We start from the raw sequence: 15,537 nt of genomic DNA on the forward strand, positions 1-15,537 counted from the left end.
AGTTGCCCAAGGTCAAGCAGCCAGTAACTTACAGAGCACCCAGCTTCTCGGACTCTTGTTAGCGGTGGGCTTTGGGGAAAATTGCTTAACCTTTCAGGATAAAAGCAGTTCCTACTGCGCGGGGGTATTGTGTGTGCAAAGCACTCGGCATTGCTCCTCGCATTGTTTCAGTGCTATGGTTAAATCGAGGCTCTGAGAAGTAAATTTGTGCCCAAGGTCACGCAAACAGCAAGTGGCAGAATGGGAGCCCGGCAACCGGGTCTTCAGACCCCAGCCTCCCGGCTCGCTCAGTTGGACCCACACCCTTTATATTTAGAAATGGATCACTTAGCGCCTGATCGCTTGTAACCTGAGTCTGAGGAGTGAGGGAATTTGGAGGGGGAATGTGGCCCACGACCAACAGGTGTAATGGCTATGAGCAACTGCTTCCTTCTTCCTGCCTTGTGAACCCAAGGCGGCTGGGAGAGGACCAGGTGACCAAGAACGGAAAACAAGAGACCACAGAGCCAGGGATCCAGGCAGAAGCATTGAAGCTTGATTCCAGGCCAGGCAGCCCGCGGCTGCCGCTGATGCCCCTGGCCTTCCTCACGCTGGGCAGGAGCTACCCCCAAGGCCGTGGGCATGCTGGACGTGGCGGGGCTCTGAGATGCTCCCTGAAAGCCTGACAGCAGGGCCTGGAGCCACCATCTGGCCATACTCAGGAGTCACGAGCCCAGAGGCCAGCGTGTTGAGGCACCTGGCTGCACGAGGCTGAAAACTCACTCCAATTAACGACTAAAAATACAGAGGGACACGTGACGCATGTGCCACCCGAGCCCACATATCCCATTACAGCGGCCAAATCCTCGAGAGTCTCCATGTGCTCCCAAGGCTTACTCCAAGCGTGACTCTTCAGGGGGCCCCCCGGCCGCTCAGAGAGGCACCAGGCCCACCCCTCTGTCACCCCCCCCCGCACCCCAATAATGTCAGACCCCATTCCAGAAGAGCTGTCTTGCGGTCAGAATGGCCATTCGCCTCAACCCCCGAGAGCCACCTCCTGGCCTCCGTTGCTTTAGCTGCTGTAGGCTGAGCCCTCGCCGGGCCCCAGGCACTGCTGTAAGAATGCCACACGGATTAGCTCGTGTAATGTCACACCAGTCACCCGCCAGGGCGGGTGCCGTCACCGTCATCCCCATCTTACAGATGAAGAAATTGAGAGGGGCCCAGGCTTCGATCCAGGCCACTGCGTGTTACTGCCTCCCTTTTCAAGAGCAGGGCGCGGGTGAGCCAGAACTTTCTGTGCTGCCCTAACCTGGTTTCCGGAGTAGGGAGGGAAGAACGGGGGCCGCTCCTCTGCCTGCCGCAGGTTTTGCCCGGAGAATAAGATTTTTATGCTGTTGGCCCTCATGGGACATAGAAAGGCTTGTCCATTTCCTATCGATAAACCAGTATTGATATTACAGGCTCTGTAAGAGGCTTAAACATTGGGTCTAACATCTGCTGACAGAGGACACTGTATGAAATACGATGTGCTTAGCAGATGGCGTTGGAGGTCACTTCCAAAGTGCAGAAAGTTGGACAGTGAGTCGTTTTTTCTGGGGGAGGGGGCTTATTTGGAATGAATAAGAATAGTCCGGAGTTCCAAGTTTGGGTCCTGGCTCCCCACTGAATTCACGTGGCCTCCGTCAGGGAGCTCCACTTCTCCGAGCCCGTTTTCTCTTCTGCAAAACACGACTTGTGACCCGTCGCTGCCCCTGCCTCCTCCACCATGGACGCTCCGCGCCCTCCAGCGGCTTCTCAGAGCGGGCAGCAGGACGAAACCCCGGGTCATCCGCACCAGCACGTCCCGGCCAAGGGAGGTTGAAGCAGGTGCTGCTAGGATCCCACAGTCCTCCTTCTGAAGCTGGGCGCCCCCACCATTTCCTCCTGTGGGAATTGCCGAGAGCACACTGAAGCCGCACCTCCGGCCGCCTGTGTCCCCCTGCATCCCAGCCTGGAGCTCTCGCACGCCTGCCCAGCCATCTGCAGGGATGGGCTCCCTCTCACAGGAGCTGGGCCCAGATGGTCCGTGGGGAGGTCGCTTAGAAAATAATATGATCAGCATCGGTCTAGATCTAGGATGATTCGGCTTGGCCCCCAGTCCCGTGATCTGGGTCACATGGCCAGGCTCTCTCCTCCTCCTGAGGGGGACCCGATGCCACCCCTAGCTCCCTGGGCCCTCGGTCCACCCTGGGCACAGGGACGGTGGGTGACAAAGGCTGGGCTCAGAGCAGCTGACTGAGGAGTAGGGGTGGGGCAAAAGAACACTAACCGAGACCCATACAGGCATAAAGCACTTTACGGTTTCAAAACTCAACCAAGTTCAGGGTTGCCAACTCAATTGTCCTGTGAAGCCAGGCACAGATCATGTAGGTGACAGAAGCAGGCCTCACGCAGAAAGGATGGGGGAGGGGAAACCCAGGCCACCTGGACCCCGGGCTCAGTCTGTGATCACCCGCAGGAATGTGGGCCTCGAGGGACAGGGCTCTCCCTGTGCCATCAGAAGCCCCCAGCCCAAATGTTTTACATAAAATCACTCACCCAGTTGTTTAGTGAGCCACACCAACTTCTGCGGCCTGTGACCTAAGGCCCTCCTTTGACCGTCCGAGTCAGACAATCAGACAGCAAAATCCTGCAGCAGGAAACGGAAGCAGGAATGTACTGCTCTCCTTCGATGCCCGGCGGGTGGGTGTAGAGAGAGGATGTGACCGTTCACACGGAGGGAGGAGCCGAAGCAGGCCAGGCTGAGGACCACCTGGGCTGGACCCCGGCCATCTGACCAGGCCGGAAATATGCTCGAGGTCAGGTGGGGTCTTCTCGCTCACTCCTCTGCCTCTGGTCCCGGCAGGGCTCCTGCTCGGGGGCCAGCCGCTCGTGTGGCAGATCCTCTCTGGACCCCTCCTCTTGGGAGCCGAATGTCTTGGCCGTCTCCTTGCTGCCACTGGTCCCTGCATGCAGTCACCACCACGGCATCATCACCGTCACGCCCCACCGCCTTCCCACCAGAGCCCACGATAGGGCCCTCACCGGGTGCATGGCACTGGGGTGGGAGCCGTTCCCCAGCCCTGAGGGTCTCCCTCTAACTCTCATTTCCACCAATCTCAGGGCGAACAGGGCCAGGCCGGTATCCAAGGACCACCGGGGCCACCAGGCCCCCCTGGACCGAGCGGACCTCTGGGGCCCCCGGGACTGCCAGGGCCCATGGGGCCACCCGTAAGTATCTCCTTCCTCTCTCTACCACCTCCTCTCCCAAGGTTTGTCCCAAGAATTCTCTGGAAGCATCCCAACTTTGCATAACTGACAAGAATCTGGGTCCCCGCCTAACAGGCAGAAACACCTTGGCAAGGCCATTGGACGTAGGCGGGTCACGCAAGAAGCTACCCATCCCTGCCCAACTCAACTGTTGAACTCTGGTTCTGAAAACCCAGCTCCTGGGGCCAGGCCTCAATTCCAGTCATTGCCTTCCAGGCAGGAAATCACTAAGAGGTTGCCCCTCTCCCAGCCTCGGCAGAGACCAGCTTGGAAAGAAAGTTCCCAGGGCCACCTTTGAAGGCTGTCCCCTGACCCCTGGGCTTAGAAAAACCTGAGCTGGGGGCAGTGGGTTCTGAAGAAGGTAGCTAAGGGCCATCTGACCACCCAGCACCCTAATGAATATGCCTTTGCTGCTGTATGTGGGTTTTGCACCCCTGGGCCGCCTTCCAGCCAATCTGGATGTCTGGTAAGCCAGGGGGACCCTGAATCAAGCCTGAGGATTGGATCACTGCTGTAGCCAAGGGAGGTCAACAGGTGCCCCCTCCAGACCAGACCACGCTCAGGCAGTAGGTCAAGCCACCAAGGTTTCCAAGCCTTGGTCAAGACCCCGCTCTCCTGGCCTATTTAATGCAACAGAGAACCAGGGCAGAATAACCTGGACTTCTTTGCGGAAAATGGGTCCTCTCAGTCTTCGAGCTAAGACTAAGGCCATATGTTTCTGAAGGGACGGGGTTAAAGGCAACATCTGTTCAACATGGTTTATTCACATGATTGAAAGAAACCTTTATCCTTCTTATGACAAAAGCATCATACATTCATTGAGAAAAATTTCGAAGACGGACAAAATGTTTTAAAGCGTCTCTTTTGCCCTATGCACAGAGTTCCCCGTTATTAACATTTCGGAGGGCCCTTCCATTTTTCTCCTTAGACGTAGCGGCACTCACGCATCTTCCAGGTCCGCAAGTGTGCTGAATAATATAACGGTTTGTGTCCTCTTATGTTTTTTACTTAATATCATAAACCACTCCCTTTCCTACGGCCGAAGTCCCCCGTGATGTGGATCTTAGGGCTGCTGCTGGGCCTATTTACAAATAGTTAATGAGTTCCTTCTGTAATATATAGCCTTGACCATAACTGTGTGTGTGCCTCTCTGATTCTTTCGCTGCAACAGATTCCCAGAGGTGGGGAATTGCTAGGTCAGCGATGTCCCTGCCAAATAGTCCTCGATGACAACAGCTACTTTCCAGGTCACTCGGCCACAAACCTGGGCCCCTCAGCTGCTCTTGCCACCGATGCCGAGGTCCGGTGTAGCTGAGGTTGCTACCAATGCTGGGCAACAGCCCTGGCCGCCCAGGGCACCCAGCTTGGCACCTCAGCAATGTGAAAACCTAGCTTGCCAGCTCTCCCGCCCAGCTTGACCTCCACAATAGATTTTAAATATTTCTGTTTTGGACCCCGGGGAGAAATATTAGTCTCACTTCTATGGGTTTGGAGATGGGAAAATGGAAACCCTGAAAGGAAGTGAAATTTAGGGACCTGAACCCAACCCAGCCAAGAAAACCAACGAAGTACTCAAAATCCACTTCTTTGAGGACCCCTACCCCCCTGCCCCCCCAAACGTATTGGGTTCCTACTCACTGGACCCAAGCCAGATGGTTTTCTTTGTTAGGTTGTTTATAAAGAAGAAAAACCAGGAAGCATGTTTTGAAACCAATTGAAACAGACCAGATTTGGGCATCTTGGTTTTCTTCAGCCCACGTTTGCTGCCCACACCTACGCCCCAGACCACAGTGGAGCCTCTCCCTTGGGCTCCCGCAGGCCCTGGGCCCACACCACCTCCCCACGGCTAACTGCCGTGGTCACAGCGCCCTGGGGCAGAAGGAGACAGAAGGCTCTTCAGGAGGCTGACAGGGCCAAAGAAAGGCAAAACCAAGGCTCTGTTGGGCAAGGTCGGCTTCCCAGGGAGGGGTCCCAATTAGGAGGCGGGTGGGCGGGGACCTGGACCAAACCACACTGTCAAATTAGCAGGATGCCTATTTTCCAGTGGGCGGGCACAGCAGAGATGCCCACGGTGCCCACATGGCACCAAAGAGGCCCTCGAGCCTGTCGTCCCCGTGTGCCCTCGGCAGGTTTCAGATACCGGTCCAGGATCTTCTAGACCCGCTCCCTAGCACATCCAGAACTCATTATCGCTGCTCGGGCCCTCCCCTGGCCCGGCCTCCACTGCGCACACGCCTAACCTGCACTGTCTCCCTGCAGAGCCCATCTCCACTCACCTTGCTCTTGCTTCCACAGGGCTTACCTGGGCCTCCAGGACCAAAGGTGAGGGCCCTTTGGGGTGACACACTGAATGGGTGGGAGCGCTGTCTGCGGGGGGAGACTCAGCGCCTAAGGCTGCCGAGTAAGGAGCTGAGAGGGACCTCAGTGAGGGATGGATCACACCTGGCTCGCTCCCAAAGCGCCACTCCCTTCTTGGGAATTGCCTGGGTCCCCTAGGCATTGCACACTTTTGTGTGCAGGCACTATGATGAGTATGGGAGCCGCGGCCCCACCCTCCGAGGAGCTTAGAGTCTGGCTGGAAACTCCAGGTTGATGCCCGGGGCACTGTCACAACGTCCCAATAAAAGAGAGATTCACCTGGAGTCAGAACCGGAAGGGACCTGCAGGGTCATCGGGTTTCTAGTGAGACCTTGTGTGGAGGCCCAAAGTGTCAAACAGACTCTCCCCTCTGAAGCCGGGGACCCCGGGGCTCTGGGGACAAGAAGTCGCAAAGCACTGACCGTGCCCAACCACGTCGCACGTGTGTTTCAGAGGAAGCAGAGCTATTGATCCAGGGTTGGCTGGAAGTCGGGAGGATTCGCAGTCGTTGAGAAGAGGAAGGGCAATGTGAGGGCGACAGTGCGAGACAGAATTTGGGAAAGTCCCACTAACGGTCTTCTCTTTGTTCCCCCAGGGAGACCCAGGAATCCAGGGTTACCACGGCCGAAAGGTAAGGAGGAGTGGGAGGGGGGAGGAAGGATCTTACCTCCCGCCCCCTCCCCAGTAACCCAAGTGGGACTTCACCATGACGCATGCGGGGTCAGGACTTGTGCCCATGCGTGTTTGCACATACGCTTGCCCAGTGTGAGCCTCACACTTGTGAGGTTGGCTGGACAGGAGTTTGCGTCTCCACTGGGGGGGAGGAGGAGGCTCAGAGGGGCAAGACCTTAGGTGATGAGTGGCCCAGCCAGACCTCAGACTCAGGTGGGTCCACCAACTGGGGCCCTGTATCTGTACCAAGGCAGTCAGGTTCTCACTGGCCCCCTGAGGGCCTGGTAAATGGGAACAGATTACCAGGGCCCGCCCTGGGCAGAGCTCCATGCTGAGCATGGTGGGGAATATGGAGGTGGGGTCCCAACCCCGCTCTCTGGCAACTTGCAGTCCGGAGAGACAGAGATTCCTGTACAAATAATCCTGGTGAAGGCAGGTTGTGCTAAGCTACCATCACAAAGCACCGTGTGAATATGGGTAGTGGGGTGGAGAGATTCATCCCAGGCTGGGAGGAGTTTGGGAAGCCTTCGGGGAGAAAACAGCCTGTGAGCTCAATCTCGGTGAATGGGTGGGCGTATCGGTTATCCGTAGCTGTGTAGCAAACCGTCCCAAACGTCCTGGCTTCAAGTGGTAATTTATTTCTCACTCTGGTCCTGTGGATTGGCCATCTGGGAGTTCTGCTGGTCTCCTCTGGGCTCGCTCGTGCCGTTGCGTTAGATGATGGGTGGAAAGGCCAGAGAGGCCAAGACGGTCTCATCCACACGTTTGGGGGTTGGTGCTGGCCGTGGTCTGGGTGTCTCTGTTCTCCCCCGTGTGGCGTTTCAGCCATCGGCAGGCGACACAGGTTTTCTTACAGCATGGCAGGCCCAGGGCAGTGTTCAAATCCGCAAATATTGAGAGCACAAGAGCTTTTCCAAAGCGGTCAAGGCATCACACTTTCTGCTATCCTATTGGTCAGAGGAAGTCACGTGGCTAAGTCACGCGCGTCAGTGGGGTGCTGGAGGAGACGCCGCCTCCACTTCTTGTGGAAGGAATAGCAAAGCATCCATGGCCGTTTTTAATCCACCACGGCGATCCTTCAACCAGCAGATCTGAAGGGACACGGCACTTTAGACAGGGAGACAAGTTGAGCAAAGGCCCAGGGGCAGTCATTACAACACCGATCATAACTTACAAATAATGTTAATAATAGTCACCACTTACTGAATGCCTACCATGTGCCCAGGCTGTCCTTCAATGTGACCTGCGTTATTTCTAATCCTAAAACCACGCTGCAAGGCTGGTACTATTCTTTTTTTCTTTTTTTTTAAATGCTTATTTATTTTTGAGAGAGAGAGAGAGAGAGAGAGAGAGCAGTGGAGGGGCAGAGAGAGAGGGAGACAGGATCTGAAACGGGCTCTGGGCTGACAGCAGCGAGCCTGACGCGGAGCTCGAACTCACGAACCGTGAGATCGTGACCTGAGCCGAAGTCGGACACTTAACCGGCTGAGCCGCCCAGGCACCCTGCGGCCGGTGCTACTCTCCTGTTTAACAAATGACACTGAGGCTTGCCCAAAGTGTCATGGCTCCTCAGGGACAGAGCAGGAACTCCAGCCCAGGCCTGGGTCCTTCCCGTGGTACCACCTGCCACAAGGAGCCTCATGCAGCCCTCTAGACCCAGCGCCAGGAGAAGGAAGGACGCAGGAAGGAGAGGGAGAACGAGAAGGGGGAGGGACTTGGGAACGGGAAAGATCGCTCTGGAGAAGCACATTCCTCACACTCTGTAATCGGGCGGCTGCCATCACCGCACTGTTTTATGGGAGCTTGGCGGGGGGGGGGCAGGGGGCCAAAATGGCAAGACCTGAGAGACCTTTAATTAGTTCTGCACAAACTGAGAAACTTGTGTTGTGTCAGGAAGTGGAAATTATAGCCTCTGCGGTTGCTTCCATCCACACACACAGGCTTACAAAATTTGCTGCCTCCTGGTTCCGTGCAGGCAGCCAGAAGTTCCCCCCCAGAGAGTCACCGCGATGCCAGCATCTGCATCCGCGGGCCCACTGGAAATCTGGTTCATCCAGAAAGGAGCTTGGGGGTCTATTTTCCTGAGGACGGAGCAGCCTCAGCTCAGGGCCTGGGTGTCAAGGGACTCTCAAGAGGCTACAAGTGCCCATCCCACTGCCCCAGACCCACTGGGGCTGTGGGTGTCTCGAGCCAGTGACCACCATATTCAGGCAAAAGTTTGCTTCCCGTCAGAGCGCCGAGACAAGGATGCTGGTGCCCAGAGACAGGTGCCCGGGGACTTCCCATCTCTGGTTTAGCCAAAGTTCACGTGCTCCCTATCCACCGGTCCCCACCATGGCCCGTTAGAGCTCTGTATCCCCCCGCATACAGATGAGAAGTTCAGAGAAGTCAGTCCTTTGCCCAAGGTTGCACGGCTGCCGAAAGATCATGCTGGAATCGGAGGCCAGGTCTCATGAGTCCAAGCCCAGGGGCCAGTCTTCTGGCCCAGACACAGAAGTGAGTGTCTACTCAGAGGGTGTCGGCCTAGGCTAAGCTAGCTGTGCACGGACTGTCCTCCCTGTGCCTTCCTTGGAATGTGGAGGCTTATCCCCCGAACTCCTTCTTTGTCTATCTATTCTCTCTTTTCCTCTCTCCTCCCTTCTGTACTTGGAAGGGGGCGTGCAGAGGAGAGAGCTGGGTGCTGGCAACAGGCACCCACCCCAGCACCCAGGGAGGAGTGAGCGCTGGCGGTGGGAGCACCATACAGGGACAGAGGCCATAGGACGGCCCCTGTGTTTCGGGTGCAAGGGGAACCCATGGGGTAACTGACAGACCCACGTCTGCTTCAATTCTCCGTCCTGGTGACCTGATACACAGGCAGGGAGGCTTTCTTTCAGCATGGGTGGAACTGAACTCTTAGCAAAGATGTTTCGTGGCCTGCAGAGTTTGCTAATGATCGGTTCTGCCCACCACCGCCACCCCTGGGCGGCTGGACCAGGCCTGGCATCCCTCTCAGTGACCAGCCAGGCCAGCAGGCAGTCTCCTTCCCTAGCTCCTTAGGATCGAAGCCCAGGGTGCCAGCAGGCCCCATGGTGCCCCCACCCCGCTCGGGACCAGCCATGCTGCCTAGACACTGTGAGTATTATCGTGTACCCATGTGGTACCGATTTGATCCAAATTTATGACCACCGATCTACTTTAAATGTGTCGTACTATGCAACGTGTGTTTAAAACATTACAATCCTGGCTCTCTCTCAAGGGGATCGATGGGTATTGTCAGACGGTATGTAGATCACAAAACCTGGTGAGAGCCTCTCTCTAAGCGTGTCGGAGCTGGTCCATCTGACCCGGCAGCAGGGGGTGCACTGGCGCGGGGCGGTCAGCGGTAAGCCTTGGGGTCTGCATGAAGGACCAGGACTGAGGCACACAGTTCCTCCCCGCAGGCTAGGGGCTGTGCGTTTTCAGACCAGGGGAGGCAGGCTGGGACGGCCCCCTGCTAGAGCAGCTTCCAACTGCGGTCACTCCTTGCGGAGGCTGTGGGGCTCCCAAGGGACATCAGCTGGGCCGTAAGGTGGGATGTCTAGGGCGCTGGGGTGAGGGCGAGAGGAACAGACCCTCTCCTACCCGGTCCAAGTTGGGCCCCTGCCGTATGGCCACGCAGGCCCTTCCCACACTCCTCCAATCCTTCTCCAACAGGGTGTGATCATCCCTGTCTGCCAGTCACAGCAGGGGGCCATGTGGGTGGACACATTTCTGTAGAGGGACCGCTAGTATCATTAAGCTGCCTTACCGGGTCTTTTCAACACGCCAGGCTGTGTACGTGGCACTTTGCATACATCATGTTCCTGGATCCCTATAGCAACCCTGTGAGGAAGGTTTTATTCTTAACCCTAACTTACAGATGAGCAAACTGAGGCCCAAAGAGGTGAGTTCCAGAAGGTCCACAGGCAGGAAGTAGTAACCCAGTTCTGTCTGATCCCCGCGTCTTGGCCATCCTTGCTCTGAATGACTTTACTACCTGGGCCTTATGGCAGGGCGGTGGGGGGCAGGGGTGGGGGGTGGCCATGATTTCCGGTAGGCCCTCCTCCCCCAGAAGAAAGACGGGTGGGGGTGGGCTGATCTCCTTCCCATGAGAAAAGGCTGTGGCTGGATTCAGGCCTTTCTCTGAGCTTCCCAGGCTCTCTGCGAGCAGAACTCGGGGGCCTTGGTGCATTTCGGTGAAAGAGCCCAGGAAGTGGAGCACTTTGTCCATTGGCCCTGATTCCTACCCCCCCCCCCCGCCCCGAAGGAGTTAGCATGGTACCAGGCCTTCAGTAAAACCAGGAGAAGGCAGCTTGTCTCAGGGCCCCACCACAGCTATGCCTGAGACCCCCCCTCCGCACCCCTGTGGCTCTCAGAGGGCCTGAGCAACCCCAGGCTCCACAGGGCACTCACGTGCAGCCCCGGGCTCCATGCCGAGGGCAGCCGTGGCTGCAGGAGCCTTCTGGGGTGGGGACAGCACTTTCTTTCACAACCACGAAATCCCAGTGGGAACATCCAGACTATTTCAGTTAAAGCAGATCAGGGATCCCCGACATAGGCCTCAGATCTGAGGCCTCGCGGGGACTGAGAGTCTCACCCCGCCAGCCTCCGGCCCCTAGCCTGTGCTCTCTGGGCCCTGTTTCTCCCACACTCCAAAGCCCACAGATTAATTAGAGCTGACTTTTCTTTTTGGAGCTAACTACAAAATCAACCGATCTCAAATCGAGATTACAAGCCAGCCGCCCTTCCAAAACCCTGGCCTTCAATGGGGCGCCTGACCCCGGTAATTCCCAAGATCACTTCCTGCCGGTCCTAATTACCGGAGGGCCTGGCATCCCCCTGGTTCCAGGCCTCTGCTGTCTGGAGCTGGCGAGGGCAGCGAAGAAGGAAATGAGCTGCCTTTTCCTGGAAGGGAGTCCTAGGAACCCTTTAGAGGAAAGAGAGACATTAGCCCTCCTCACCCAGCTTTCCCAGCCCGGGAAAGGGCCCTGGGCCAGGCCCGAGGCCTGAGCCGCCTGCTGGCCTCCCCCAACACACCCCCACCTCCTCCCTTCCCTGCAGCCTTCCACTCCCCACACTCAGACAGGCCTTCCTCCTCCCTGCAGAGAACAAAGAGTCTGTGTGTGGAGCTGCTCTGCCCGGGCCCTCCCGCCCTCCGGCTGCAGAGGGAGCTTCACGCTAGGGAGGTCCCTGCATCACCCCACACTCCTCTGGCCTGACCTGCGCTTGGCTGGGAGCTGACCTTGAAGCCCCCCACCTCCCTCCAGCCTATGTCTTCTTGCCAAGTCCCTGCCCCGCTTGTTCAACAAGCAGTAAATCACCAATTAAGAGGCCGCTCCCACGGGACAGGAGCGTGGCCATTTTGTGCTCCAAGGAGCCGGCTTTTATCCTGTCGTCTCAGTAAATGATGGGTCCCTCCACCTGGAAGCGGGGACCAGAAAAGAAACCCTACTGATGCTACAAGGCGCTCCTGTACAAGGCTCAGCTGGAGAGTCGGTGGCCTCATAAAAGTCAGGGCCAGGGCAGGCCTTCAAGGTCATTGCAAGCAGCCCCTGCTGTACCCACCTGTGCTCACCCAGAGCTCACCCAGGAATCTACCCCTTCCCGGCCAGCAATCGGGCATTGGTTCTTGACAGCCTCTTGGGTCAAGAGCCAGCCTCCCAAGTGGTGGGATGTCCCGGCCTGGGGGTCGCTGGCCTGTTCCCACTGCAGCCTGTGCCATCCATGCTTTGTGCACCTGGGGCAAGACTTGGGGTGCCTGCCTCCGCAGCCGCAGGGTGGCCCAGCAGGGGTCTCCAGGAGCCCGCTGGGGGAGCTCCTGGGGCCCCCTGGGAAGACAAGAGAAGGCAAATACAGAGGAGTTAAATTGGGGATCTTGGACTTGGACACACTTTGAGGACTCCCTCCGCACCCGAGATGAAGACACTAGTAAGTCAGTGAATCGAAATTTAGCACAATTCCAAACTTAAACCTTTTGAAGGGGAATGCTTTTAATTGGAAAGAAGGAGCTTGTAAATCTGCCCCCACAAAGACGCACGGAGGGGGGAAAACTGTGGGAACAAAGGTGTCGTGGTCCCCCTTTTAGCGATAGCCCCCAGAAGCTCGCTTCTCACTCCCTGCAAACAGGTGCCCACAGCCACCCTGAAGTCCTTGACAATGACTCACCCCTGTCTCACCTCACAGATCCAGGAATCAGTGCTTCCGAGAGTAGGGCCAGGCCAGTCCCCAGGGCAGAGGTCAGGCTGGGGTGGACCCGGCCTGATGAGAGTGGAACAAGCCTGCAGGGTGAGGTCAGCGGGGGGCGCCTCTGCTTCCTGCCCAGCAGAGGGGTGGGAGTGAGGGAGGCCTGCGAATGGGATCAAGGGGGCCTGGGTCGCCTGCAGAATTAAAAGACTTGACCCAGAGGGGAGGGAAGGGGCAAAGGTCAGCCACGCTAACGAGGAGGGCTGCCTCCTTAGGCTCCAAGGGGCCCAGATTTCCCTGGAGTGGATGGTTTTGTCCTTTCACACGAGCTGGCACGGGCTGAAGACAACCCCAATTAGCCAGAAACCTTCACTCGCTGGTGTCACTGCTTCTGCTGAGGTTGGAGACAGAAGCCCAGAGGCGGGGTTTGGGCAGACCCGCCACCCCCCTTCTTGAAGCATCAGCAGGTGCCCCCCCCCCCCGGGTAGGAAGGAAGGAAAGCAGAGACCCACTGAGACCCCTCCTAGACCAGCATTTTCCCCCCACAGCTAAACTCCCACCTCCACAGCCTCGTTCTGGAGATGCCAACAGACCCAGGGGCCCCTCCCCAGCTCTGACCTCTCGCCCCACTCAAGGCCTCACCTAGGCAGGGCTGGGGGTGATTGGAGAAAGCGGGTGGGGCAGGGGTGGGTGGGTGATCTCCAATCTAACTCACGTTGCGGGTGAGGATCCTGGACCCAGAGAGGGAAGGTGGCTTACCCAGGGTCACACAGCCTTTCCTGACTCCCAGCCGGTTTCCCCAGATCGGGGTGGGAAGAGGCTGGCGGGGGCATTGAGGAAAGGCCGAGGGAAGGACAAGGGAAGAAGGGCTGAATAGTCAAGGACACCCAAGCCGATCTCCCACCTGTGCCTCCCCGCACCTGGTGTCTTAGGGCCAGTTGGAATGTTAGCAGGAGATCCTGGTTCTTTGAAGGAAAGGATGACAGGGGCCCTCAGCTGGCGCTACTGCGGGGAACGGGCTCTGACACCATCATGGTCACAAGCGCCAGTTTTCTGACGAGGTCCTGTGGCACCCTCTGCTGGCCACAGAGCAGACCTGTGCTGGCAGGTGGGGCCCTACCCAGCTCTTCCCTCTGGGTCATGCCTGTGGTCAGAGACCCAGCCCCCCAGTGAGCTACCCAATGAACCCCCCAATGAGTTGACCCGCTCACCCCTATGAGGCACAGACCTGAGGGGCCTCCAGCAGAGAGGGACTTGAGAATCAGCCCATCTGATGCTTGGGGTCGGCTTAGAGAAATGGGTACCTGGGCTTTGGCAGACAAAAGACCTGTGTTCCAATCCCTGCTCTGCACGACCTTGGCGATCATACCTGGCCTCTCTCTCTGAGTCAGTTTGCTCACCTGGGAAACAGGAATAGCATCAATTCCCACGTCGGAGAAGAGTCTTGGAGATTGAATACAGGGAAGCTGGAAAGCACTTAGCCCCATGCCAGACACAAGGCAGGCACAGTAAATGGCCCGGAAGAAGGATTTCCCGGAACTCGGTGGCTGGGGCAGACCTGGGGCGCTGACCCGTCTGCTGTGTTCACTTCCTGAGTACAGCTCCGCTGACCTTGCCTGTGGCTCAGGGGTCCTGGTGGGCCAGGGTGAGGAAGGGCTCCCGCGTTTGGAGCTAAAGATTCCGGGCCTGTTGCAGAAGACAGAGACTTAGGCCAAAGAGGATGGAGGTGAACCATCCCAGGCAGACACTGGCCGTGCGTGCAAATTACAGATGCACAGTGGTCCCTGCCACGCTGAACAGCCAGCGCTGGGTTATGGCGCATAACAAAAGCCTTCACAGAGGACGTGGCATGTGACCAGCTCCCCCCCCCCGCCCCCCCCCGCCGGCTGTTTTGAAGTGGCGAGAGTTATTGTCCAGCCTGTGTACTGGGGAGCTTAGCCGGAGGCCCGGTCATGCAGGACAGAGGTTGGAAGACGTTCTAGCTTTGGCGAGCAGAAGGGTGGGCAGGACTTCCCAGAAGAGAGCAGAGACGGGGTGAGGGCAGCGGAAAAGACGGGGGCCGGGTGGGGCCAGGTCACCCCTCGCCCGGAAGCCTGTGTGGGAACTGCAGCCTGGCCCGAAGGCCACAGCTCTTGAGACCCGAGTGGGGAGGCTGGGCCGGGACAGGGTCTGTCAGGGCCCCGCGTTGCCCTCCAAAGCCTTCAGATGTGCTCAGAGGCGAGCAGCTGCCGCAGGCTCGTGGCTGTCACCTGTCACTGCTCGGCATCCAGAGCCCTGGCCGGGGCTTCATCTCGGGTTCAGCTCATGGCGACAGGAGCTGCCTTCCTTCCTCTCCTGAGCACCCCCACCCCCGACTTCCCTGACCCAGTAGGTGAGTCTTGACTCATCGTCTCCGCTTGACCTCCCTTTGTCGCTGGCTGTCATCTCCAGCCCCATCTACCTCCTGTCCTTCCTGAGCTCACAGCCCGGCCCCACAGGTGTGGCATTTTCACGGGGAAGGTAAAAGAAACTGAGGAGAAAGACGGGACGCTGCTGAGATAGTAGAGCGAACCCCACAGTGTCCTGAAGCCACAGCCCCCTCAGAGCCTCTGGATGGGTTCCAGGGGCAGCCCTGCCTCCACCCACAGTCTCCGCCCCCCAAACCAAGACCCACCCTCCGCCACGCCCTCTGGAGGAGTTAGACCCCAGGAGGCCGGGAGGAAGTGGCCAGAAAATAGGGCCAGAAGGGCCAGGGGGGACCCGGAGGGAGGGGACACCGGTGATGGCCAAGCAACCCCTTCCACCCATGGCCCTGCTGCACTGAGCTCCGAGCCAGCGGGGGCCCCTGGCTGGTGGCAGATCTGGAATAGCTCCCCCCGCAGCCCCCTCAGGACTCAGACTCAGCTGGTGAGCCCCGTTTCCCTGGGCGCCTTTCCTGCACCGTGATCTGCGCTCTGGGACTTGGGCCCTCCCGTGAGTTCACGTGGCCTGTGGTGGCCGCCGGTGGTGGCGGGTCCTCCAAGCTCAGCGTGAGCTGCACGGCCGTCCCGGGCTTCCAGAGCAACCAGGATGGAC

The 15,537-nt window shown here is 58.1% G+C and overlaps 1 protein-coding gene across 28 annotated transcripts in view; it reads left to right on the top strand.

Moving 5' to 3' along the window:
* Positions 1-15,537, top strand: part of COL13A1 (collagen type XIII alpha 1 chain) — a 147,841-nt gene that overhangs the window by 91,872 nt on the left and 40,432 nt on the right. For all 28 annotated transcript variants that reach the window (XM_045040075.1, XM_045040085.1, XM_045040080.1 and 25 more), the window contains 3 exons: positions 3,124-3,231; positions 5,566-5,592; positions 6,224-6,259. In XM_045040075.1, the coding sequence (XP_044896010.1) occupies positions 3,124-3,231; positions 5,566-5,592; positions 6,224-6,259 (171 nt within the window). The remainder of the gene's footprint in view (positions 1-3,123; positions 3,232-5,565; positions 5,593-6,223; positions 6,260-15,537) is intronic.

Source organism: Felis catus, chromosome D2 (genome assembly GCF_018350175.1).
Source record: "Felis catus isolate Fca126 chromosome D2, F.catus_Fca126_mat1.0, whole genome shotgun sequence".
NCBI lineage: Eukaryota > Metazoa > Chordata > Mammalia > Carnivora > Felidae > Felis > Felis catus.